Source organism: Erpetoichthys calabaricus, chromosome 6, assembly GCF_900747795.2.
Source record: "Erpetoichthys calabaricus chromosome 6, fErpCal1.3, whole genome shotgun sequence".
NCBI lineage: Eukaryota > Metazoa > Chordata > Cladistia > Polypteriformes > Polypteridae > Erpetoichthys > Erpetoichthys calabaricus.
Window position 1 is genome coordinate 200,352,121 of NC_041399.2, and position 27,010 is coordinate 200,379,130.

At 44.6% G+C, this 27,010-nt stretch overlaps 1 protein-coding gene and 1 long non-coding RNA gene across 4 annotated transcripts in view; both read right to left on the bottom strand.

The window, feature by feature from the left end:
* zeb1b (zinc finger E-box binding homeobox 1b) overlaps positions 1-27,010 on the bottom strand; it is a 351,810-nt gene that overhangs the window by 42,323 nt on the left and 282,477 nt on the right. For both annotated transcript variants that reach the window (XM_028804323.2, XM_028804319.2), the window contains one exon: positions 6,928-7,086. In XM_028804323.2, coding sequence (XP_028660156.1) covers positions 6,928-7,086 — 159 coding nt within the window. The remainder of the gene's footprint in view (positions 1-6,927; positions 7,087-27,010) is intronic.
* On the bottom strand, positions 12,577-13,759 carry LOC127528396 (uncharacterized). Of its 2 annotated transcripts, none has more exons than XR_007935282.1 (3): positions 13,598-13,759; positions 13,388-13,429; positions 12,577-12,934 (listed from the first exon to the last, which is right to left on the bottom strand). It is a non-coding gene; the product is annotated as an uncharacterized LOC127528396 (long non-coding RNA). The 2 variants fall into 2 exon arrangements; XR_007935281.1 differs by lacking the exons at positions 12,577-12,934; positions 13,388-13,429 and adding exons at positions 13,028-13,177; positions 13,262-13,345.

Here is a 27,010-nt window from a genome sequence, read left to right on the forward strand (position 1 = left end):
CAAGGCTTGCTGGGATGAAACTCCATGATAGGGTGAGAAGCTCAGCTACTTGGATGAGCCTCAAAATTGAACTCTGGATTGAGAGGAACCCGTTGAAGTGGTTTGGGTACCGTCACAGACGTCCGGGGTCCTTGAAGTGGTTTGGGTACTGTCACAGACGCCCTGTTGGGATCAGTGGGCGCTGTCAGGGATGTGCTGTAGCTGCTGCTGAGCCCTACAGAGCAGCTCTTCTGCCACACCAGAAAGTGTGGCTGGAATTAGGTTTTCAAGCACCTGGAGCACTTCTGGCTGGGCTATAAAAGGAGCCAGCAGCCACTACTCCGAAAGCCAGAGTCGGGAGGAAGGAGATGAAGCTTTGCCGGAGAGGAATGGTGGAGAAAGAAAAGAGACGGAGAAGAATTGTGTGGTACTGTGCTTGTGGGACTGTGTTGTGCACTCGTGGGAACGGGGAAGACGTTCTCCATGAGGGCAGAAAAAAAGAAATAAAAGCCCTTTGTGCTTTGAACTTGTTGTGTCCTGCGTCGCTCGATGTCAGGGCTGGCCTTTACAGTATGTTGTAAGGAGACCAACTGGGTGGCAGACCCCGGACATGCTGGAGGGATTATACAGCTGGGAATTCCCCAAGATGAGCTGGACTCTGTAGTTGGGGGACAGGAAAGATTGGGCTGACGTGTTGGGTCTGCTGCCACTGCGACCCTCATCAGAAAATGAAATTTACTGTCCTCAGCCACTGTGGAAAAAACAAAAAGAGACCCCAAGACCTGCACTGCATGCACTTCTCGTCTTGTATCACGCCACGCGTTAAGCTAAGCTGAGCGAGAGGCCTGTTGGGTTTGTACTGTCTGCCCATCACAGAGTGCGGTCACAGTGTAAAACAACATTTTTTTGGACTTGTATTGGCTGGGTGGTCTAATATGTGGAGTTGAGCCCCAGCTGCCAGGAGGCATCTTGCCACACTTCAATAAGGGAAATATTAATGGATGGTTCCTTTCAGCCATCTTTCTCAGTGTGGTTTGTTTAATTTGGAAGTGCAGTGCTGTGGCTTCAAAAGAGCCGGTGTGCTTTTCAAAGGTTCCCATCCATCAAAAGGAATTCAGACCTTCTCTGAGATGGACCTGGATAATGAAGGTGAAAATTATCTTCAGCAAACACGGGCGCTCATAGAGGAATATCTGCCAGGAATTACAGAAGAAAGTCATAAATAGTTAAAAAGAACACAGAGTCTCTCTGGGAATGCAAGAAGGAGAGTTTGTCAACAAGTAAGTAAAGCACATCAGGGTGAGACTGAAGAAAAATGGCGAACTGAACTGACGGAAGGAGATGCGACATCAGAAAATGTGGTCAGAAAGGCGTAAAACAGACTTACACACCGTAAAGTTACCAAGTAAGTGAGCTCGGGCATAGGACGCTAGTGGATGGAAATGGGCAAGGGGTTTGGGGTAGTCTTGTTTCAAGTGCACGCTATATTATTGGATTATAAGATTTTGATTTTGACAAGGAGCAGGAGGTGAAGTTAAATTGTCTCCAAGTCGGAGTATTGGTGCCCTGCAGGGTTTTATGTCATCACTATTGCTTTGCTAATGACTCAAATTCGTGGGTGACTACTCTTGGAGGGCTTCTTTCAGCACACATTTCTAGAATTGTGGCCATACTACAACCAATATGTCCTTCTCCAGTAACACGATAGCTCTATATATACTGTATATAAAATCCAACGTCTGTCTGTATGTGTGTCCGCTTTTAACAAGATAACTACTTAACGGATTTAGATCAGGTTTTTTCTATAATTTGTTTGATTTTGCGACTTCTCTCATTTTGCTATATATCATAGTTCGCTTGTGGTACTGATTTATTAGTGCGAATCTGAGAGAGACTCATCGGGCTGCAGGGCCCTCTTCATTCACGCGTCTGCCTCGGGACGTAACCTTAATTCCGCTTAGCTAGCGAACGAGAGAACTACTTCACGGATTTAGATCTTTTTTTTTTCTTTAATTGGCTTGAACATTCCAAGTTGATTTTGCAACTTCTCTCATCTTGCTAAAAATCATAGTTCATGTGCAGGAGTGATATATTCACGCTAATCTGAGACAGAGGCTGCAGGCCGAGGGGAGGGTGAAGAGTGATGTCAGGAGTGGGGAGCCAGGCAGGGACCTCCTTACTGTCCTGTTCCACTAATACGTGGGCAGAGCCGTAGAGGACAGCTAGTCTATATAAATAAAATCCAACGTCTGTCTCTATGTCTGTCCAATTTTCTCGAGAGAACTACTTAACGGATTTAGATCTGGTTTTTTTCTAGAATTTGCTTGATCATTCCGGTGGATTTTGTGACTGCTCTCATCATGCTAAGAATCATATTTCACTTGCAGGAGTGATATATTTGCGCTAATCTGAGACAGAGACTGCTGGGCGAGGAGAGGCGGAAGCGTGACATCAGGAGTGGGGAGCTGGGCAGGACCATCCTCACTGTTCTGTTTCAGTACTATGTGGGCAGAGCTGCAGGGCACGGCTAGTATATATACAGTATATATATATATATAAAATCCAACGTCTGTCTGTATGTCTGTCCGCTTTTCACGAGAGAACTACGTAATGGATTTAGATCGGGTTTTTTTCTAGAAGTTGCTTGAACTTTCCGGTGTATTTTGTGACTTCTCTCATTGCACTAAGCATCATAGTTCACGATTTATTCGTGTTAATCCGAGAGAGGCTGTGGGCCGAGTGGAGGCGGAAGCGTGACGTCAGGAGTGGGGAGCCGACCAGGACCGTCCTCACTGTTCTGTTTCAGTACTATGTGGGCAGAGCTGCAGGGCACGGCTAGTATATATATATACTGTATATACAAAATCCAACATCTGTCTGTATGTCTGTCCACTTTTCACGAGAGAACTACCTAACGGATTTAGATCTGTTTTTTTTCTAGAATTTGCTTGAACATTCCGGTGGATTTTGCGACTTCTCTCATTGCGTTAAGAATCATAGTTCACGATTTATTTGTGCTAATTCAGAGAGAGAGGCTGCTGGGCAAGGAGAGGCGGAAGCATGACGTCAGGAGTGGGGAGCCGGGCAGGACCATCCTCACTGTCCTGTTTCAGTACTATGTGGGCAGAGCTGCAGGGCACGGCTAGTATATTTATACATATATAAAATGCAACGTCTGTCTGTCTGTATGTCTGTCCACTTTTCACGAGAGAACTACGTAACGGATTTTGATGGTTTTTTCTAGAATTTGCTTGAACATTCCGGTGGATTTTGCGACTTCTCTCATTGCACTAAGTATCATTGTTCACAATTTATTCGTGTTAATCCGAGAGAGAGGCTGCGGGCTGAGGGGAGGGGGAAGTGTGACGTCAGGAGTGGGGAGCCGACCAGGACCGTCCTCACTGTCCTGTTTCAGTAATATGTGGGCAGAGCTGCGGGGCACGGCTAGTATATATATATATATATATATATATATATATATATATATATATTATATTATATTATATTATATATTATATATATTATATTATATTATATATAATTAAGTATATATTATAAGTATCATAGTTCACGATTTATTCATGTTAATCCAAGAGAGAGACTGCGGGCCGAGGGGAGAGGGAAGCGTGACGTCAGGAGTGGGGAGTCGGGCAGGACCCTCCTCACTGTCCTGTTTCAGTACTATGTGGGCAGAGCTGCGGGGGATGGCTAGTAGTTATTAAGATAAAGAAATATGGGAATGATGAAAGGATATATTAAACGTGCATTTAAAATCAACTTTCACTTCCAACTACAAGCATCTGAAGGAAGCCCATAGAATGTTAAAAACAGGGGATCAGCATTACTATGTCTAATCCAAGCAGAGAAACTCCAGACAGATGGCATCAATGTTGAAAATCCACAGAGTCTAAACGCTTCTCCGGAGTTCCCTGCTTGTCCTACCAACCTCTTTTGTCGAGTGCACAACAGACGTGGCCAATTTGCTCTTCTTTATCCCAAATAGTCAAATATAAACACCATATGAAGAAGATATCGACATAAAGCATTTCCCGAGTTCACTAAATTTTGTGTTTTTATGGCTACAGGTCCTTCAGAACGTATTCGGACCCCCTCACTTTTTTCACATATTGTTATGTTACAGCTTTGTGCTAAATTCATTTAACTTATTATTTTTTTCCCGTCATCAAACAACACTCAATACCCCAGAATGACAAAGCAAAAACAGGATTTTCAAAATTGTGGCAAATTTATTAAAAAAAAAAACCTGACATTTCGCACTGACTCAAGTATTCAGACCCTTCACTCCGTACTCAGTTGAAGCCCCTGGCGCAGCCTGACTCTGTCAGGTTAGATGGAGACCCTCGGTGGACAGCTACCTTCAGGTCTCTCCAGAGATGTTCAACTGGCTTCAAGTCCAGGCTTTGGCTGGGCCACTCAGTGACATTCCCAGAGTTGTCCCTAAGCCTCTCTCATGTTGTCTTTGGGTGATTGTCCTGTTGAAAGGTGACCATTCAGCCCAGGCTGAGTTCCAGAATGCTCTAGAGTACAGTTCTGGCCAAAAGTTTTAAGAATGATACAAATGTTAATTTTCACAAAGTTTGCTGCCTCAGTTTTTTAGGATGGCAATTTGCATCGACTCCAGAATGTTATGAAGAGTTATCAGATGAACTGCAATTAATTACAAAGTCCCTCTTTGCCATGAAAGTGATCTTAATCCCACAAAACCCATTTCCACTGCGCCAGGAGCGTCTCCTAAAGTTGCTTCAGCTGCAGGCACGACCAGGGCAGAGCTGGCTCAGGAATGGCAACAGGCAGGTGGGAGTGAGGCGAAGACTTTTGGAGGATGGTCTGGATGCTGTCAAGACAGGAAGCAAAGAAGCCATCAGGGATAGACTGATATAATGAAAAAGGTCCAGGGATTGGACTGCTGATGACTGCTGGGGTCAAGTCATCTTTACAATTGTTTGGGGCATCCAGAAAAAAGAAAAGGTGAAGAGCGCTACAATCAGTCCTGTGCCAGAGTCAACAGTAAAGCATCCTGAGACCATTCGTGTCACGTGGCGTTGCTTCTCAGCCAAGGCAGTGGGCTCACTCACAATTTGTTCTAAGAACTCAGCCATGAATAAAGAATGGAACCAAAACATCCTCTGAGAGCAAACTTCTAACAACCATCCAAAAACAGTTTAGCAGCCAACAATGAACAATCCAGCATGATGGAGCACTGGTCCATAAGACAGAAGTGAGAACTAAGTGGCTCGGGAAACAAAACATCAAAATTTGGGGTCCATGGCCAGGAAACTCCCCATTCAGAATTTGTGGTCAATCCTCAAGAGGCGGGTGGGCAAACAGAAACCCACCAATTCTGACAAACTCCAAGCATTGATTATGCAAGAATGGGCTGCCATCAGTCAGGATTTGGCCCATAAGTTGATTGCCAGCATGCCAGGGTGAATTGCAGAGGTCTTGAAAAAGAAAGAAGGGCCAACATTGCAAACTGCTCAACTCTTTGTATAAACATCATGTCATGGTCAGTAAAAGCCTTTGTAACTTATAAACTGCTTGTAATTCTACTTCACTATACCTGAGAAACATCTGACAAAAAGATCTAAAAACACTGAAGCAGCACACTTTGTGAAGACCAATACTTGGGTCATTCTTCAAACTTTTGGCTACAACTGTAGGTTTTCATGAAGGATATCTCCGTACTTTGCTCTGCTCAGCTTTCCCTTAACCCTGACTAGTCTGCCAGTCCCTTCTGCTCACAAACAACTACACAGCGTGACGCTGCCACCATCATACTTCACCGTCAGAATGGTACTGCACAGGTGATGAAGGATGCCTGGTTTCCACCAGATCTGAAATGCAGAACTGAGGCCAGACAGTTCAGTCTTGGTTTCATCAGACCATAGATCCTTGTTTCTCACAGCTGGGAAGTTCTTGGGGGCGCCTTTTTGCAAACTCCAAGTGGGTTTTCATGTGTCGTCTGAAAACTCTGGAGTGGAGTGTTGCAGTGGTGGTTGTCCTTCTGGAAGTTTCTCCATTCTCCACACCCGTTCTTTGGAGATCAGCCAGAGTGACCATCAGGTTCTTGGTCACCTCTCTTATCAAAGCCTTTTTCGGTCTGGCCAAGTGGCATACTCTAGGAAACACTGTGGTTGTTTCATATTTTCTCCTTATGGAGGCTACCATCTGCTTGGGACCCTGCAGTTAAGTGTTTTGTTTTTGTAAATAATAATAATAATAATAATTCATTACATTTATATAGCGCTTTTCTCAGTACTCAAAGCGCTATCCACACAGGGAGGAACCAGGAAGCGAACCCACAATCTTCCACAGTCTCCTTACTGCAAAGCAGCAGCCTATGTGTGTCTCCACACAGACATGTCTCTAAGCATTTGACCTCATGGCTTGGTTTCTTCTCAACTGTGGGACCTTCTCTAGTCAGGTGTGTGCCTTGCCTAATCCTGTCCAATCTACTGACCTGACCACAGGTGGACTCCAAACAAGGTGTAGAAACATCTCAACGATAACCAATAGAATGGGATGCACCTGAGCTAAATCACAAATGTCACAGCAAAAGGTCTGAATACTTTAATACATTTGGAAATATTCCTAAAATGCTGTTTTCACTTTGGAATTCTGGGATATTGAGTGTTGCCTGATGAGGGAAAAATGAATTTAGCACAAGGCCACAACATAACAAAATGTGACAAGAGTGAAATGTCTGAACACTTTCTGAAGGCACTGCATTACAATTTTTAATAAATTTTTAAAACTGCCAGAAAGCTGAATAAAGTGAACTCAAATATATCAAAAAAGATTTCCTCCACAATGTGTAAGAAATGCTGTCTTCTTCTCCTCCTCTGGTCTCTCTGCATCCACGTCCATTACTGTTGATGGTGCAATGCCAGTGTCCTACAGCCAGTGACTTGTTTTGAACTTGCTTACCATTTTCATCATGACTGCTGGCTTCAGGCGTCCCCTGTCTCTGCTCCTCCTCCGGTGCTTCTGGGTAAATAACTGCAGTATCTCCCTGCTGTAGGATTTCTTCTACACTTGGGTCATTGTTTTGTTCATCTTCAGCTTCTGAGCCACACTCGTCTTTTACTAAAATCAAGAATAGGAGAGACATTATGTTAACATAGGTCAACACCATGAAACAATAACAAGTCATTATTTTGATCCCAGTTTTAATTTGCTTATCCACTACAGGGTCAAGAACGGCTGATGCTCGTGCCTGTAAGTAAGGTGCCAACCCTGGAAGGGGCACTTAGCAATCACAGGGCACAATGACACCACTAGTTATACCAGGCCAACGTAGACATCCCAATTAGTCAGACATGCATGTAATGGCATGGTGGGGGGATGGAGGGGTGTGTGTGGTTTTGCACATACAATTCAAAATAATGACAGCATCTTAAATAAAAGAGGAATACAAATATAACCCCTGTGGCCTGTAGGGGGCGTAGCAGCGCCCCAAACTCACTCCAGGCACAAATGACGGTTTGTTTTTAGAGAAATAATAATAATACACATTAACATAATAATAATACAGTTTATCGATATAGCACCTTTCCCATGCTCAAGGCACTTATATGTCATACAGAAGCTTCCCACAATACTTCTTTCTTTCTTTCTTTCTTTCTTTCTTTCTTTCTTTCTTTCTTTCTTTCTTTCTTTCTTTCTTTCTTTCTTTCTTTCTTTCCTCTAGCTCCTCGACTCAAATGAGTCAGGCCTGACAGCACTTCCAGTGCCACAACAGTGCCCTAAGGAAACATGTGAGTTTATCCATTATGTCTGTCACCATCACACTCCTTATGTTATTTTCATAGTAAATTATTAAGTTGTTATTATTAAGGTCAAATTAATTTGCCAGTCCATAACCCTCTTGATTCACTTCAGGGGCATAAAGACCAAAACTGAAAGTAAAGAGTTACTATTTTGACCTTTTCAATTTCACATTTCCTCCCAGTGCAACTAGAATGGGCCCTCAGTGGTCCAAGCCCTTTTCAACAACACTGATTACTGCCTCATGTCTCCGGAGTCCTGGCTTCGAGTGCCAGCTGTGTGCACTTTGCATGTTCTCTCCACACCTGCATGGGTTCTCTCCTGATGCTTTAGTTTTTCTTCCAAATCCTAAAGGATTAATCCAATTATAGGTTTATAGTGTGACGTGCTGTGCTACCTGTGTGTGGCCTGGTGGTAAGGAAGCAGTCCCAAGTAGGGAGAAATGTTGGACCACCCCAGTAACCCAATTTAAGTTTAGTGCACACTGAAAGAAACAAAAGCAAAACGAGTGTGTGATGCACAACAAGATGCTAATTCAAAATCGGCCAACAGTACTTTTGGCTCCCTTTTTGTGTCTTGGCTTTGTGTCTCTTAACGGTCTCAGTTACTGGTCTGCAATCAGATGCCACCTTCCTGGGTCGCCACTTTTTATGGGGGAGTGTGTGGAAAGGGTGGGGGTTTTGCTGGGGAAGTTACGGCTGGGTAGGAGTGCCCTCACTGGGTGTCTTCTCTTTACTGTGGGAAAAGGAGCAGACATCTTTAGCGACAACACCCTCTGTTGTCCTGGAAGAGTAGCATTTTGTGATGCATGTAGTAATACAATGCATTGCATTTGTCATTTCAACAGATGGTGCATCACAAACATTTGTTGTAATAAACGTATAAATGCATATGATACACCATCTGTTGAAATGACAAATGCAAAGCACGTCACCATTGTATGCCATTTGGTATGGGATTTGAGAGCAGTGTTGAAGTTTGTGGTGCACCATCTGTTGAAATGACAAATACAATGCACATGTCTCTGTTTAATGCCATTTGGTATGGGATTTGAAAGCAGTGTTAATGTTTATGAAGCACCATCTGTTGAAATGACAAATGCAATGCGCATGTCTCCATTATATGTCATTTGGTATGGGATTTGAAAGCAGTGTTAATGTCTGTGATGTGCCATCTGTTGGAATGACAAACGCATTGCATTGTATTACTAAAAAGTTTTGTGAGCCATCTTTTGGAATGACAGAGGCATATCATTATATATCATTTGGTATGGCATTTGTAAAAGCAGAGTTAATGGTTGTGATGTGCCATCTGTTGGAATGACAGACATATAAGAACCAAATGGACACACAGATACACAGACACTTGTCCTTTTATTAAGGTATCTTGTCTCATTTTTGACCCAGCATGAGGTAGAGTGGTTGTGTCCTGTGATGGACTGGTGCTGCTGGGACACTACTACCTCCATGAACTGGGTTTGTCAAGTGTCCATATTATCTGGCATCCAGTCATTTAAGGTAACCAATTCAGCAATCTTTAAAAATAAAATCAAAACATGCCTAAGGTATGACATTCAGCCTCTCATTTATTTTCCAGATCTCATTATTGGAGCACATCTGACCGTGTGGAGTGCACTGCTCAAGCAAACTGACCAGGGCCGTCACTAGCTTTAGCAGTTTTAGCCCCTCTGATAATCCCGCTAGTTCTATAAAGGGATTCCTCTTGGATTTTTACACTTTTAAAGGCAGGCAGCTTGGTCCATTGCGTTTTGGGGGTGGGGGGGGGGGGGGGGGGGGGTTGGCTTTGCATATTTGCTGTGTGCCACTAAGGTGTTCCTGTGGAGTTTTACTCAAGTCATGCCGCTGAAGAAGGGTTGGACTGGGGCTGGATGCTAAACATCATGGGACGTTATATAGGGGATGTCCTTGAAGAAAGCCCCCCTTACAGGATGCCTGTATGTGGTGCCAGTGTATCACCCAGTACATTCACACTCCTTCATGCTGTGCCCGTTTCAGACTTGTCGGCTAACCTAACCTGCATTGGCATCGGGGAGGAATCTGAAGCACCAGGAGAAGAACATAGAAAATGACAATGGCCCAGGCGCCAACTGAACCCAGATCCCCGGAGCTATGAGGGTACACCAATAAACACTACACCACCCTGCTTCCCACATGTGACTCAGAAAAACCTTAATATTTTTACATTTATTTAATTAAGTTTAGTAGTGTATGGAAATGATTATAATGTGTATAATTCTAAAGGTTTAATTGAAGGCAAAAAATCTTATAAAACCATAATTGCTGTAATTTAACAGTTTAAGGTGAACTTATGTGAAAATATTAAAAGTTAACTTCCTGAAGCAAAAAAAAAAGAAAAAAAAAACGGTTGGTGGGCAGCGTGCCAATATCGTTAAACTTTTAAAGAGCAGTAGAAATGAGCGTCACTAAAAAGAAATGCATATTATGTTCACTGGCTCCGTACGCGTGAGTGGGGCATTAAAAACACCCCGGCATTCAAACCAGCTAAGCAAATCTCTGGAGCGTGAGTGGCACCCTAACCAGGGTTGGACCCCACTTTGCTGTCCTTCTTGTGACACGCCAATGGATAACAATGAAGCCCACTTGACTCGACAAGCTGCTTAAAAGTTGTGATGCTGTATTGCCAAGCTAATAATACAGTTACCGTATATAATTGCGTATAAGTCAGGTCTTGAAACCCGAAAAATCGATCATAAAATCAGACCTGAATGAACAGTTATCCAACACCAGCCAGAACTGTGTGAAAAAGTGATTGCCCCCCGGTTACTGTATATACTTGTGAATAAGTCCTGAAAAGTCGATCATAAAATCAGACCCCGACTTATACGCCCGTTCAGAAATGAGACGCTTTAATTTTATTATATCTTCTTGCCTCCTCTAATCTCTCACCAGTTTCTCAGACACATCGAATTTTGTTGCAGCAGCACAGTTACCAATTTCTTTTGCCACGTTTAATTGAAAACCAGCTTCATATTTTCTTCTGATCGAACGCTCCATCGTAGATAAAGGATGCTCTTATGATAAAGGTGTATGAGGGTGTGAGATACATAAAACACAAATCAGTGTAAACGTCGTTTCAGAATAGTTCGGGTCTTACCGTGTGGTCACAATACACAGAAAAAAAGGCTGTGTGCTCGGTGGTTACTCTCTCAGGTGGGCTAACGTTAGCATATCATAATCTCTTGGACCACTGGAGTGAGTTTTCCACATTTGACCGACATTATAAAATATGGAAATTATATGGTAAAATCAAGCCCCGAACTTCAACGTGAGTATATACGTTATGTAAAGTGAAAACAGTAAAGGCCTGAAAGCTGAACCCTGCGGGACGCCATATTTAACCTCTGAGTAAGATGATAAGGCACTGCTAACACATTTCTTATCAGCGGGAGAACTTCAATTCTTCAAATACCGTATATACGTTAATTCAAAACATTACAATGATCCGAACATTTACTTATTGGGCTGACTCCTTTATCCAAGGCGACTTACAACATTTATAATACAGTTGGTGACATTTCTTTTGGCTTTCCAAGGTCATGTGACTTGCTCAGGGATCACATGGTGTCAGTAGCGGGAATTGAACCCACAACCTCCTAAGCTTAACCACTACGCCACACAGCCTTGCATAACTATGTGATGCCCTGTGGTGCCCACAGCCTTGGCATCACCCTTTTCCCAGGGTATCGATAGTCATAACTGAGATGGACTAGTGCAATGAGGACACAAGCAAGCAAGATTGGTGCAAATGTGCAAAGCGCTTTTGTTCCGTATCAAAAAGCAGCGTCCAATAAATAAAGAGCAGTTCTTCCAAAAATAAATAACCAATAAATAATTCAATAGAAACAAGTGGGAGATAAAATCACCAAATAAATAAGTAAACCACTAAAGCCAGCCCAGGGTCAAAAACAACGTCTAAAAGTTTATATTGGACTTTTCCTGACTGTCTCCTTCCTGCTCACCCATTGGGTCCCCGAGGTGGGGCGGAATTTGCCAGCAAGTGTGGTGCTTGTCCCAGCCACCTCAGTGGGTCACCACCTGGATGCTCACAGCCAGACTCCACCATACCGTCACCTCTCTTTGGTCTGGCAGTACGCCTGGTGCAGTCGATCACTCCTGCTGAATAGGAGCCCATTCCCCTCGCCCCGTGACTGCCACTCTCCCCGGCCGATCCACTCTCTGTTTCGTCTCTCCCCAACCGTCTTTCTGCCTTGAATTTCTCCCGTCTCTGTTTCTTTCCTTTCTAGATGCTCACTTGCTTTTTCTCCTCTGCTCAGACTCCTTTAGTACCTTTGAGGGTGCAGGTGTTTTACTTAACAACTTGCAGAGCATGAATGGGGGACAGCCGAGCTGATCACAGTTACACGCTTGCAGCCACACTACTTAATTGGACTTCAATTCCCAGCAGCCCTGGAAGCGTCGGCTTTATCGCTGGGGTTGCTGGAAGGAGAAAAGAAGCTGTAGGACTGTCCCGACTCGGCAGACTGTCCTGACTCTTGAGTAAAACTGTGCAAAAGTCAAATCAAACAAAAGTAAAATAAAAAACCACTTGTGAAAGTTCAGGGGCGTAACACTGCAGACACAGAGGGGAAAACAATACTGAGTGGGCGCTGTTACCTTCTGGGTGCCGTTTATGAAAGTAACACTCTGCAGACTCTGTATACCAGGGGGCGCACGCTCTTTTAAGTCTGTAGTATAAACACAAAGGGGCACCATTTGTGCTACCGAAGACAATGGGGGAAATGGTCATCGAACTCTGATGATCGAGTGGGTGCCGTTTATGAAAGGAAAAGTGAGCATGCTCCTGACATTGTGCCCCCCACAGGTCATCGAAGTCTAATAATACCAACTACCTTCTTAGGAATTTGACAGGCAATGTCCTCCCGAATGTTCTTTGCCTGGCACTGGGTTGAAAGCTAGTAACAACTCAAACTAAGGCCAGTGTTAAGATAAGTAGTGTTACACACGTGAGGCAGTCAAAGGACTTAATGGAGGGTAAGATGTCAGCTCGAGGGGTGATAAAGTCCACTAAGCTCTCTTCTTCCTCTTCTACAGATGCACAGAAGGGAAACCCATGTAAACCAGCACCAACTTCCGCCCTCCAGTCCAGACCACACCCTCTTACTGACCTCACTTACGCCCTCCTGTCCAGACCACGCCCTCTCACTTCCACCCTCCTGTCCAGACCACGCCCTCTTACTGACCTCATTTCTGCCCTCCTGTCCAGACCACGCTCTCTCACTGACCCCACTTCCGCCCCACTGCCCAGACCACGCCCTCTCACTGACCTCACTTCCGCCCCACTGTCCAGGCCATGCCCTCTTACCGACCTCACTTCCGCCCTCCTGTCCAGACCACGCCCTCTCACTGACCTCACTTCCGCCCCACTGTCCAGGCCATGCCCTCTTACCGACCTCACTTCCGCCCTCCTGTCCAGACCATGCCCTCTCACTGACCTCACTTCCGCCCTACTGTCCAGGGCACACCCTCTCACTGACCTCACTTCCACCCTCCTGTCCAGACCACGCCCTCTCACTGACCTCACTTGCGCCCCACTGTCCAGGCCACGCCCTCTCATTGACCTCACTTCCGCCCTTCTGTCCAGGCCACGCCCTCTCACTGACCTCACTTCCACCCTCCTGTCCAGACCACGCCCTCTCACTGCCCTCACTTCCGCCCCACTGTCCAGACCACGCCCTCTCACTGACCCCACTTCCGCCCCACTGCCCAGACCACGCCCTCTCACTGACCTCACTTCCGCCCTACTGTCCAGGCCACACCTTCTCACTGACCTCAATTCTGCCCTCCTGTCCAGACCACGCCCTCTTACTGACCTCACTTCCGCCCTCCTGTCCAGGCCACGCCCTCTCACTGACCTCACGTCCACCCTCCTGTCCAGACCACACCCTCTCACTGACCTCGCTTGCGCCCCACTGTCCAGGCCACGCCCTCTCATTGACCTCACTTCCGCCCTCCTGTCCAGGCCACGCCCTCTCACTGACCTCACTTCCCCCCTCCTATCCAGACCACGCCCTCTCACTGACCCCACTTCCGCCCCACTGTCCAGGCCACGCCCTCTCACTGACCTCACTTCCCCCCTCCTGTCCAGACCACGCCCTCTCACTGACCCCACTTCCGCCCCACTGTCCAGGCCACGCCCTCTCACTGACCTCACTTCCCCCCTCCTATCCAGACCACGCCCTCTCATTGACCTCACTTCCGCCCCACTGTCCAGGCCACGCCCTCTTACTGACCTTACTTCCGCCCTCCTTTCCAGACCCGCGTCTTCCTCTACAACGACTCTAAAAGCCCGCACCTTCCTTCCTCGGTTAGCCTATTTAGCACTCAGTCTTTCGTGATTACTCTACGTGAATGTTTTCTTGTTGCCAGTTATTGAATCCCCAAACCTTTTTCTCTCCCCTGCCTTTCATTACAGTAGCCGACGGTGAAAACAGGCAGTCAGCCTCATAAGACCCATGATTAGGAAAAACGCCTTCAGCTCACGGAGGTCCAAGAACTGAAATGACCCTCAGCGCGGTGCTAATGCCAGGCACTGGCGCCGCTTCAACACACGGCCTGTCAGCAGGCTGCACAAGACTTACCTTGACATCAGGAACGTGGGCGAGACAATATTATTATGACTGATGGCTGACAAAATAAGAAGTCGCTTGTCCGGGGAATGTGAGAACAACCTTTTTTTTAGTCAATATGCAGGCATTACAGATAATCCGAGAGGTTCCTTCAGCATGTCGAGGCCTAATGAGTTGTGCGTCAGTGTGGATGACAGCCTACAGAGCTGCCAGAGCTGCTAGGTGCTTAAAATAGAGCTGGGATTAGTTGTATGTTGATGCTTGATAAGAAATATAATAGCAAAATGGATTAAGGCCAGACTGGACGAGATGGATGAACCCCACGTGATAAAAATCTGCAACCTCTGCCAGAAGATTACAACACTTTTTTGGGCTGAAAGAAACGTAATTAATAAATAAATAAATAAATAAAATCAATTAAGAGTAATTAGGCTATAAAATGCACTGGATAGAAAGTGGTCTTGAATGAACGAGGTTAGAAGTCTGAAAATGAGCCGGACTGAGCTGGAACTGTTAGAAAGCAATAATTATAAACTTCAGCTCAGAGGGTTTGTCTTACAAAATCTTAAGGTCATGGGATGTTTTTTGTAGAAATGAATGTTGAATTGTTGGGTGCCAGCCAGGTGGCACAGCAGATAGCTGTTGTGCTCCAAAGCATGACTGAGTCATAATACAGTGGGTTGAAAAAGTATTCAACCCCCTCTGGAAAGCCACCGTATTTCCATCTTACATCATTACAACCTATAAAAATCACAAATGCAGAGTATCAACGTGAACTTTTATTTCTCTGTGTACCTATTTTGAAACATTTAGAGCTTGGTGAACTAAACAAATGCAAATTGACAGTCATGTTGTGAAAAATGCTGTTGAATAAGTAAAGGACCCCTTCACGTGACACCCAGTCAATACTTGGTAGCAGCACCCTTTGCTTGCAATCGCTTTGGATAGCCCGTCTATAAGCTTAGTACATCTGGACGGAGGCCATTTTTCCCATTCTTCCTTGCAGAACTGCTCCATCTGGGCAACATTTTGAAGGCTTTCATTTGTGAAGTGCAATTTTGAGATCATGCCACAAATTTTCAATCGGATTCAGATCTGGACTCTGGCTTGGCCACTGTAAAACCTGGATCTTTTTGTCAAACCATGCTTTGGTTCCTTTTGCACAGTTTCAGGTCATTGTCCTGCATTGTCCCAGTTTCATGAATGAAGTTTGAAGGTTTTCTTCCAAAATCAGGAAACACTTCTTACTATCACCTTCTTCCTTCAATACGGACAAGGAACCCAGTGTCTGCCCTAGAGAAGCAGCCCCAAAACATTGTCTTCATTTTTGTCAGTTTTTGAGGTTACACCAAATAAGCCATTGTATGTTCCTAAAAACTGGCCGGAATAATCACTTAGAGACCAGTCGACATACCAGAGGATGAAGTGCTTGTTTTCATTCCCCTTATTGCATTGTTCACAATCACACACTCTCCAAGCTATTAGCAGTCAAATTCTTATTCAACAGAACATTTCACTGATATGCTCTTTGTCCTTACAGCAAAATTTGATTTTCAGGATTTTTTAGCCCTCATTTACTGTACAAGGTACAATATATATATATCAGAGTCCTGCCATGTGCAAAAGTTCGCTGATGACACTGCTATCGTGGGCTGTATCAGGAATGGGCTGGAGGAGGAGTATAGGGACCTAATCAATGACTTTGTTAAATGGTGCGACTCAAACCACCTACACCTGAACACCAGCAAAACCAAGGAGCTGGTGGTGGATTTTAGGAGGCCCAGACCCCTCATGGACCCTGTGATCAGAGGTGACTGTGTGCAGAGGGTGCAGACCTATAAATACCTGGGAGTGCAGCTGGATGATAAATTGGACTGGACTGCCAATACTGATGCGCTGTGCAAGAAAGGACAAAGCCGGTTATACTTCCTTAGAAGGCTGGCGTCCTTCAACATCTGCAATAAGATGCTGCAGATGTTCTATCAAACAGTTGTGGCGAGCGCCCTCTTCTACGCAGTGGTGTGCTGGGGAGGCAGCATTAAGAGGAAAGACGCCTCACGTCTGGACAAACTGGTGAGGAAGGCAGGCTCTATTGTTGGCATGGAGCTGGACAGTTTAACGTCTGTGGCAGAGCGAAGGGCGCTCAGCAGGCTATCAATTATGGAGAATCCACTGCATCCACTAAACAGTGTCATCTCCAGACAGAAGAGCAGCTTCAGCAACAGACTACTGTCACTGTCCTGCTCCACAGACAGATTGAGGAGATCGTTCCTCCCCCAAACTATGCGACTCTTTAATTCCACCAGGGGGGGTAAACGTTAATATTTAACATTATACATAGTTATTGTCTGTTTTTTTCACCTGTATTATTATCATTCTTTAATTTAATATTATTTATTGTATCAGTATGCTGCTGCTGAAGAATGTGAATTTCCCATTGGGATTAATAAAGTATCTATCTATCTATCTATCTATCTATCTATCTATCTATCTATCTATCTATCTATCTATCTATCTATCTATCTATCTATTGGATAGATAGATAGATAGATAGATAGATAGATAGATAGATAGATAGATAGATAGATAGATAGATAAAAATACAATATAAGGTAGATAGATAAGATAGAAATCTTATATATAATTTGCCAGTCTCCTCACTCACTCACTCACTCACTCACGTCCGTCTGAATCCGAATGCTCAATCACCTTCTGCGCAGCTGCCTGAAAAACCTTTCGAGACCGACATCGCGGCAGGTGGCGGATTTACGGCCGTGAAAATTCAAAAAGAAAGGCGACTTCGACCATCATCGCGAAAATTTAAAGAGAAAGGCGACTTCGATTAAAGCTGTAGAGGCCTGAAAGGCGATTTTGACTGCAGCTCGAGGCCTAATTATGCATCCTATTTCCCCTGATCATCCTTGAGATGTTTCTGCAGCTTAATTGGAGTCCACCTGTGGTAAATTCAGTTGACTGGACATGATTTGGAAAGGCACACACCTGTCTATATAAGGTCCCACAGTTGACAGTTCATGTCAGAGCACAAACCAAGCATGAAGTCAGAGGAATTGTCTGTAGATCTCCGAGACAGGATTGTCTCGAGGCACAAATCTGGGGAAGGTTACAGAAAAATTTCTGCTGCTTTGAAGGTCCCAATGAGCACAGTGGCCTCCATCATCCGTAAATGGAAGAAGTTCGAAACCACCAGGACTCTTCCTAGAGCTGGCCAGCTATCTAAACTGAGCGATCGGGGGAGAAGGGCCTTAGTCAGGGAGGTGACCAAGAACCCGATGGTCACTGTCAGAGCTCCAGAGGTTCTCTGTGGAGAGAGGAGAACCTTCCAGAAGGACAACCATCTCTGCAGCAATCCACCAATCAGGCCACTCCTTAGTAAAAGGCACATGGCAGCCCACCTGGAGTTTGCCAAAAGGCACCTGAAGGACTCTCAGACCATGAGAAAGAAAATTCTCTTGTCTGATGAGACAAAGATTGAACTCTTTGGTGTGAATGCCAGGCATCACGTTTGGAGGAAACCAGGCACCATCCCTACAGTGAAGCATGGTGGTGGCAGGTGGGGATGTTTTTCAGCGGCAAGGACTGGGAGACTAGTCAGGATAAATGGAAAGATGACTGCATCAATGTACAGAGACATCCTGGATGAAAACCTGCTCCAGAGCGCTCTTGACCTCAGACTGGGGCGACGGTTCATCTTTCAGCAGGACAACGACCCTAAGCACACAGCCAAGATATCAAAGGAGTGGCTTCAGGACAACTCTGTGAATGTCCTTGAGTGGCCCAGCCAGAGCCCAGTCTTGAATCCGATTGAACATCTCTGGAGAGATCTTAAAATGGCTGTGCACCAACTCTTCCCATCCAACCTGATGGAGCTTGAGAGGTGCTGCAAAGAGGAATGGGCGAAACTGGCCAAGGATAGGTGTGCCAAGCTTGTGGCATCATATTCAAAAAGACTTGAGACTGTAATTGCTGCCAAAGGTGCATTGACAAAGTATTGAGCAAAGGCTGTGAATACTTATGTACATGGGATTTCTCAGTTTTTTTATTTTTAATAAATTTGCAAAAATCTCAAGTAAACTTTTTTCACGTTGTCATTATGGGGTGTTGTGTGTAGAATTCTGAGGAAAAAAATGAATTTAATCCATTTTGGAATAAGGCTGTAACATAAGAAAATGTGGAAAAAGTGATGCGCTGTGAATACTTTCCGGATGCACTGTAGATAGATAGATAGATAGATAGATAGATATACAATATAAGACATCCAAGTGAAAGATATCACAGCTACAGTTCAGAAGAATTTTAAAAAATCAACAACAAGAAATACTGAACTCAAGAAGTGACATTCCAGTAACTCACAAGTCATCTGCGATGCCAAGATGAGACTGACAAACACTGTGGCTCGGTGGCCCGGGTCAACCAGTGATTCATTTCTTTTGAGGCAAAGTACCTTTGGCAGCTGACTTCCTGATGGTGCTGGATGTGACAGCAGGCTTGTTGGTGAGGTAACTGGCTGAGCCCTCAGTGTTTCATAAGGCCCGCACAATTCACTGTAACAGCAATCACGTCATTACATGGGCCTGGTGACAGTGAGTACCCACTCAGATGCTGGCACTTTACTCCTTTCCCCGAGCCTCAGAATGCAGACCCAACTGAGGACTTGATGCATCAGGAATGAGGCTGCTGTACCAGCAAATGGCGTTCTGCAGCATCGTCACTGCATACAGGTATGTATGGGAGGCTGATTAGCATAGTCCATCCAGGGTGTTGTGGGTGTGCACCCAGCAAAGGGCTTTTTACCAAGACCACCCTGTTAGTTGAAATGATGGGGTATCTGCGAGTCAAAATGCCCAAGGTGGGACCAGCCCTTCTGCTCAATGAAAAGATTTGAGTATCCACGAGTCAAAATGACCAAAGTGACCCCTCAAGCAGGGGCTTGATGAAATGCTCAGGTATCCACAAGTTGACATGCCTAAGGTGTGATCACTCCTCAGGTCAATGAAAAGATCTCTGAGTGAGTCGAAATGACCAAGGTGGGACCACCCTCCCGATGAAAAGAATGAGTATCTGCCAGTTGAAATGACCAAAGTGACCCCCCCGCAAGTCCCTGCTCAATGAAATGATGGGATATCTGCAAGTCAAAATACCTAAGGTGGGACTTCCCCCTCCCCAGAGAAAAGACTGAGTATCTGCAAGTTGAAATAACCAAGGTGAACCCGCTAAGTCCACGCTCAATGAAATGAAGGAGTATCTGCGTGTCAAAATGCCCAAGATGGAACCACTTCCCAGGTCAATGAAAAGATCAAGTATCTGTGAGTTGAAATGCCCAAGGTGGGCCCACGCTTACTGTTCAATGAAAAGATTGAGTATCCATGAGTCAAAATGACCATACTGACCCCCCATCCTGCTTGATGAAATGATCAGGTATCCACGAGCTGACATGCCTATGGTGTGACCACTTCTCAGGTCAATGAAAAGATCTCTGAGTGTGTCGAAATGACCAAGGTGGGACCACCCCCCCAACCAACCCCCACCCAACCAGTGAAAAGTCTGAGTATTTACAAGTTGAAATGATCAAGGTGCCCAAAGGTCTCTGCTCAATGAAATGATGGAGTATCTGCAAGTTGAAATGACCAAGGTGGGACCACCCCTACTGCTCAATGAAAAGATGGAGTATCTACAAGTTGAAACTGACCAAAATGGCCCCCCCCCCCCCCCCCTCCCCGTCCCATTGACAACTTGTGGTCAATCCTCATGAGGTGGGTTGGCAAACAAAAACCCACCAATTCTGACAAACTCCAAGCATTGATTATGTAAGAATGGGCTGCTGCCATCAGTCAGGATTTGACCCAGAAGTTGATTGCCAGCCTGCCAGGGTGAATTGCAAAAGTCTTGAAAAAGAAAGAAGGGCCAACACTGCAGATATGGACTCTTTGCATAAACTTAATGTCATCATCAATAAAAGCCTTTGAAACTTATGAACTGCTTGTAATTCTACTTCAGTGTACCAGAGAAACATCTGACACAAAGATCTAAAAACACCAAAGCAGCACACTTTGTGAAGACCAACCCTTGGGTCATTCTCCCAACTTTTGGTAATGACTGTATTGCATGTCTGCCTCGCTGTGTCTAACCTATTCGCCATCCCATGATTTATTTTTGGATTAAAGAAAAGGAAGGATTTGTCAGAGTTACTAAATGGTAACGTTCAGAAGTTGACTCGATTTATGGCTCCAGCATGTTTAGAAGTGGGCCACCTCTGTACTAGGAGTGCATGGCAGCAGCTGGCACATAAACAATCAGAGTGTCAAAAACTTTTAAAATCTTCCATTACAAAAAAAATAATTCTTGAAAAAAAGAGAAAAAGCTGGTGAGCATGCAAAGCAAAGAGATTGAGGGGTAAAAAAAAAAAAAAGGTTCCTGTTTCCCAGGGCTGCTTGGAAAAATGGAACAAGCAAGCTCGATGAAAGCATCTTGGCTTTTGTGTCGTTCTACCTGGCATCATCACTACCTGGCAACATTTTTATATGCGGCTTTCAAAACAACACAGTGTGAAATACTGTGCTGCTGGAAAAAAAATATAAAGCAAAAGCAACCATTCTCAGTTTTTCAAATGGCAACGAGCGCCACATCACAAGCAGCATGAAGCGGGTGGTTGTTTTGTACGTCGCCAAGCTAAAAATGGAAAGTTGTTGCGTAAAGTGAAATGCTCTCCTTGGCAATAAGCTTACAACGTTTGTTTAAAAAAGTGCTTTCATTTCAAGACTGCTTTGTCTGTGCTATGAGGCCGGTACCGGTGTCTCTTGCACAGTGTACTGTACCTGATTGCTTTCAATCTTCTATTATTGTTCCCGTTGCCAAAAGTGGTAAAATAAGCTGCCTCAATGATTACAGGCCTATCGCTCTCACTTCAGTTAGAACATTACAACACTCTAGATGAGAACAGGCCATTCAACCCAACAAAGCTCACCAGTCCTGTCCACTTATTTCTTCCAAAAAAATATCAAATCGAGTTTTGAAAGTCCCTAACATCTTACTGTCTACCTCACTACTTGGTCTCTTTTTCTCAGTGTCTATCGTTCTTTGTGTAAAGAAAAACTTCCTAATGTTTGTGTGAAATTTACCCTTAACAAGTTTCCAGCCGTGTCCCCGCGTTCTTGATGAACTCATTTTAACGTCACAGTCTCGATCCACTGGACTAATTCCCTTCATAATTTTAAACTCTTCAGTCAGGTCTCCTCTTAATTCTTTTGCTTAAACTGTAAAGGCTCAGCTCTTTTAATCTTTCCTCTTCACTCATCCCCTGTAGCCCTGGAATCAGCCCAGTCGCTCTTCTCTGGACCTTCTCTAGTGCTGCTATGTCCTTTTTGTAGCCTGGAGACCAAAACTGCACACAGGACTCCAGATGAGGCCTCACCAGTGTGTTATGAAGGTTAACCAGAACCTCCTGTGACTTGTACTCCACACATCAAGGCGCTATATAACCTGACAGTCTGTTAGCCGCCTTAATGGCTTCTGAACACTGTCTGGAAGTCGATAGCTTAGAGTCCACTATGACTCCTAAATCCTTCTCATAAGGTGTGCTCTCGATTTTTTTTTTCATTGTGTATTCAAACCTAACATTTTTACTTCCTATGTGTAATTCTTTACATTTACTGACATTAAATTTCATCTGCCACAAATCTGCCCAAGCCTGTCCTTCTGTAATGATATAACGGATTCCAAATTACCTGCTAATCCACCTGTCTTGGTATCATCTGCAAACTTAACCAGCTTGTTCCTTATATTCCTATCTAAATCATTTATATTTATTAAAAACAGCAGAGGCCCTAACACTGCCCCCTGCTGGTCACCACTCTTAACATCGGCCAGTTCTGATGAGGTTCCTCACACCATCACCCTCTGCTTCCTGTGTCTGAGCCAATTCTGTACCCATCTACAAACATCATCCTGAACTGCCACTTCTTTTAATTTGATGCCCAACCTCTCATGTGGCACCTTATCAGATGCTTTCTGAAAGTCCAGATAAATAATCTCATCTGCTCCACTCTGCTCATATCCTTTTGTTGCCTCCTCATAGAATTCCAGTATGTTAGTAAAACATGCTGCGGTGGGTTGGCACCCTGCCCGGGATTGGTTCCTGCCTTGTGCCCTTGTGTTCTGCGATTTTTGTGATGGGTGATCATTAAGAACAGTGAGTCCGTGTTAAATTTGTTTTTCTCTGAGGGAAAACAGCTGCTGAAACTGTAGTGATGCTTGAAACTGCTTTTAAAGAGGAAGCCTTGTGTAAACCACAGGCATACGAGTGGTTTTCACGTTTCAAATGAGGGGAAATGTCACTTGAAGACCAACCAAGATCTGGCTGTTCTTCCACAATTAGGAATGAGGAAAATCTTGAAAAAGTTCGCAATGAAATTTACAAAGATCGCCATCGGACCATTGAAGAGATTGCTGAATTGACTCGTGTGTCTTGGAGTTCTTACCACCTTCCCGACTTTTGCTCCTTGCGATTTTTTCTTGAAAAAAGAACTCAAAGGAAAGCGTTTTTGTACCATGGAGGAAGTCAAAGAAAAATCGCTGCAGGCATCGGACAACGTTCCTCTTCAGCGATTCCAAAAATGTCTCCACCAGTGGGGAATATCGTTGGGACAAGTGCATTCATTCACGTGGAGAGCGCTTTGAAGGTGACTAAAGTTTCAGTAAGTAACATCCATCCATCCATTTTCCAACCCGCTGAATCCAAACACAGGGTCACGGGGATCTGCTGGAGCCAATCTCAGCCAACACAGGGCACAAGGCAGGAACCAATCCCGGGCAGAGTGCCAACCCACCGCAGAGTAAGTAACAACTTTTTTTTTCAATTCCGGTTATTTTTGGGTAACCCCTCGTATTCACTGGGAAAGGGTCGCATACAGTTTGCAAAGTGTCTCACAATGGGTCACTGCAGGCAGTTTAAGCAATCACTATTGGTCCACCATTAATTTCAGTGGATAAACTCCCAAGAGCCCCAAACCCCACCAAATATGAGTGTCAATGTCGATTCTTGAAGGGGGAACCCCCCTACCCATGACTGTTGGCAGCAAATCTCCAACAGGAACCTCTCTCTGCCTCAGTCTATCAGTCATCATGGACTGGGTTTCAAAGACACTACTTAAAATTGGGTTGCAAGAAAAATAAAACGTTTAAGAACCACTGCAGCAGCTGAAAGCTTCTGTTAAAGAAATGTGCTATGGCTCCACTCCATGGACTTCAAATCCTCTCCTGGACGTCTGCATGCTCTCCTCATGGCTGTGTGGGTTCTCCTGTTTTCCTTCCCACATCTCCAAAGATGCTGGCTCGATAGGAGTGTGGATGTGTGCACGAGGGGCTCATGTGATGGACTGCCGCACTGTCCACGCTTGCTTTCTGCTTTATGTCCAGCTCCTCAGGGATTCTGGGGGCATCTCATCAGTCCTTATGCCAGAAAATAGTTTAGAAAGGAAGCAGAAGATAAGACGCGGAGAAGAAAAACAGCCAAATTCCACAGGTTAGAGTCAAGAGTCCTCATTCAAGAGTCATTGGTCAAGAGCCCTGTCTTCAATTTCAAATGTCCTCCCGATGATTACAAGAACAAGAAAATACGAACACATAATTCCAGTTCTTAAATCCTTACACTGGCTTCTGGTTAAGTTTAGGGCAGATATCAAAATCCTTCTTTTAACATATAAAGCATTAAATGGCCGAGGTCCGGCTTACTTGTCTGAACTTATCATGACTTACAAACCAGAGCACACATTAAGATCTCAAGATGCCGGTCTGATTATGGTTCCAAGGATTAATAAAATAACAATGGGAGGTTGAGCTTTTAGTTACAGGGCCCCTAAACTGTGGAATGGTCTGCCTGCTACTATAAGAGATGCCCCTTCTGTCTCATCTTCTAAACCCCGGCTGAAGACTCACTACTTCAGTTCAGCACACCCTGACTAGAGCTGCTGATTAACTGTACAGACTGCATCTCTGTGGTTAGTCATTGGCACTAAAACATAAGTAACATGATAGTTATAATTGGATACTAACCTTCACCTATTCTGTTTTTCTTCTCGGTACTCAAATGTGGCACTTGGTGCCAGGGCCCACCTGCCAAGTTGTTTTTGCCTGCCTAAGGTAAAGTCATCCCTGATGGAGGATCGCAGGAATCGTGAGAAAGAGGGGTCCTTTCATCGGATTGGCTGGCCCAGCACTGTTTTCAGCCGTGGAATGGCCAAATGGGGGGAGGCAGCTTGATGGATGAGGTCTCCAGGAGTCTAAAATTATCCAAATCTTATTATGTGATATCATCTACTATTAAATTCTGCTCTGTACTTCTAAAACTTTTATTTTTATACTGTATTGAGGATTTGTTCTGTTCTGTGTATTGTATTGTATTGACCCCCTTCTTTTGACACCCACTGCACGCCCAACCTACCTGGAAAGGGGTGTCTCTTTGAACTGCCTTTCCCAAGGTTTCTTCCATTTTTCCCTACAAGGGTTTTTTTGGGAGTTTTTCCTTGTCTTCTTACAGAGTCAAGGCTGGGGGCTGTCAAGAGGCAGGGCTTGTTAAAGCCCATTGCGGCACTTCCTGTGTGATTTTGGGCTATACAAAAATAAACTGTATTGTATTGTATTTTATTGATGAGGCTTTAGGTTTCCTGTATTTATCGTGTGTGCAGATCATTCCGGAAGCATTTATCGAACGATATTACAGCCAAAACGCATGTATTTTTTTACATTTTGAGCCTGCATCTGGATAACTGACATGTGGATTATGTGATATGAGTAACGTGAGATGTCCTTTTTTTTTGCCATTTGTTCAGTTTCATTTGCCACTGTAGAGCATTGGGCACAATTGCCTTCCATTATGTCATAAACATTTTTTCTCTCCATTCTGCATGAAGACATGAAGATTCAAATTTTTTCTTGGCCATCACTACAAAGTACATTGGGTCACAAATGTATTCCTTTATGTTCAATGTGCCTTTCAAGGCCCTTTGTATTTCTGCACATCTCCCGGTACCACCGATTTGGTGGGGTGATGTGGCGTCGTCTTTATTGCTAACGGCAACTTCAACCTCAAAGGAACATTCACTTAAAAATCTTTTCTGCTGCAAAGCAATCACATTTTTTTTTCACGCCTATCACGTATCTAATTCTAGTCGCCAGTCTAGCAAATGTCTACGTCTGTGGGATGAGGGGAAAAAAATCGGGGAACCCCGAGAAAACCCCACACAGATAAAAGGAGAACGTGCGGAGTCCACATGGGCAGGGAGCGGTCTGGGATTCAAACCCCAGACCCTGTAGCCATGAGGCAGCAGTGCTCACCTCTCTTTTTATTGTTTTGTCTGCTCACCGTAAAATTGATAGCGCCTTGGTGCTTTGATAATTAAACACAGAAGAAAAAAAAAAAAGAAAGCAACTCTGTTACAAATGTGATGGCTGCCATCTGGCTAATTCACCATCCATTGATTCTGTATTAGGCTCGTCAGTGCAACGCCATTAAGAGTAACATTAGCAGAAAGAAAAACACAGTTCTGTTACACTCATTAATTATAGAGTTCTATTTCACGAAGAACTCTAGTGACTCTTGATCTATAGCTGGGGTGAGGTTTCTACCGTACATGAACTCCATGAACTCCTCCGTTTGCTTGGTCCTCTTTTACGTTGTTTCCACCTTCATGTAAAGTTCATGTAAATCCACTGACATGTCCCTTCTTTGGGAGATGTTTGTTCTTGCAGCAGGCACTCCAGTTTTTCTCTCAGATTCCACTTACTGGCCAATTTATTAGGTACACCTTGCTAGTACCTGGAATGGACCCCCGTTTGTCTTCAGAACCGCCGTAATTGTTCATGCCGTAGTTTCAGCAAGGTGCTGGAGATATTCCTCAAGGATTTTGGTCCACATTGACATGATAGCATCACTCAAATTTGTCAGCTGCACATCCATGATGCAAATCTCCCGTCCAACCACATCCCAAAGGTGCTCCATTGGATTGAGATCTGGTGACTGTGGAGGCCATTTGAGTCCAGTGACCTCATTGTCATGTTCAAGACACCAGTTTGAGTTTTGTGACATGGTGTGTTATCCTGCTGGAAGTGGTCATCAGAAGATCGCTGCAGTCATAAAGGGATGGACATGGTCAGCAAGAATACTGCGGTATGCTGTGGCATTGAAACAATGCTCAGTTGGTACTAAGGGGCCCAAAGTGTGCCAAGAAAATATTCCCCACACCATTACACCACCACCAGCACCACCCTGAACCGTTGATACAAGGCAGGATGGATCCATACATTCATGTTGATGACACCAAATTCTGACCCTACCATCTGAATGTGGCAGCAGAAATTGAGACTCATCAGACCAGGGCATAGTTTTTCCAATCTTCTATTGTCTAATTTTGCTTAAACCGTGTGAATTGCACCTCAGTTTCCTGTTCTTAGCTGACAGGAGTGTAACCCGGTGGGGTCTCTTGCTGCAGTAGCCCACCTGCTTCAAGATCATACGTGTTGTGTGTTCAGAGAAGTTGTTCTGCACACCTTGGTTGTAACGAGTGCTTATTTGAGTTCCTGTTGCCTTTCTATTAGCTCAGA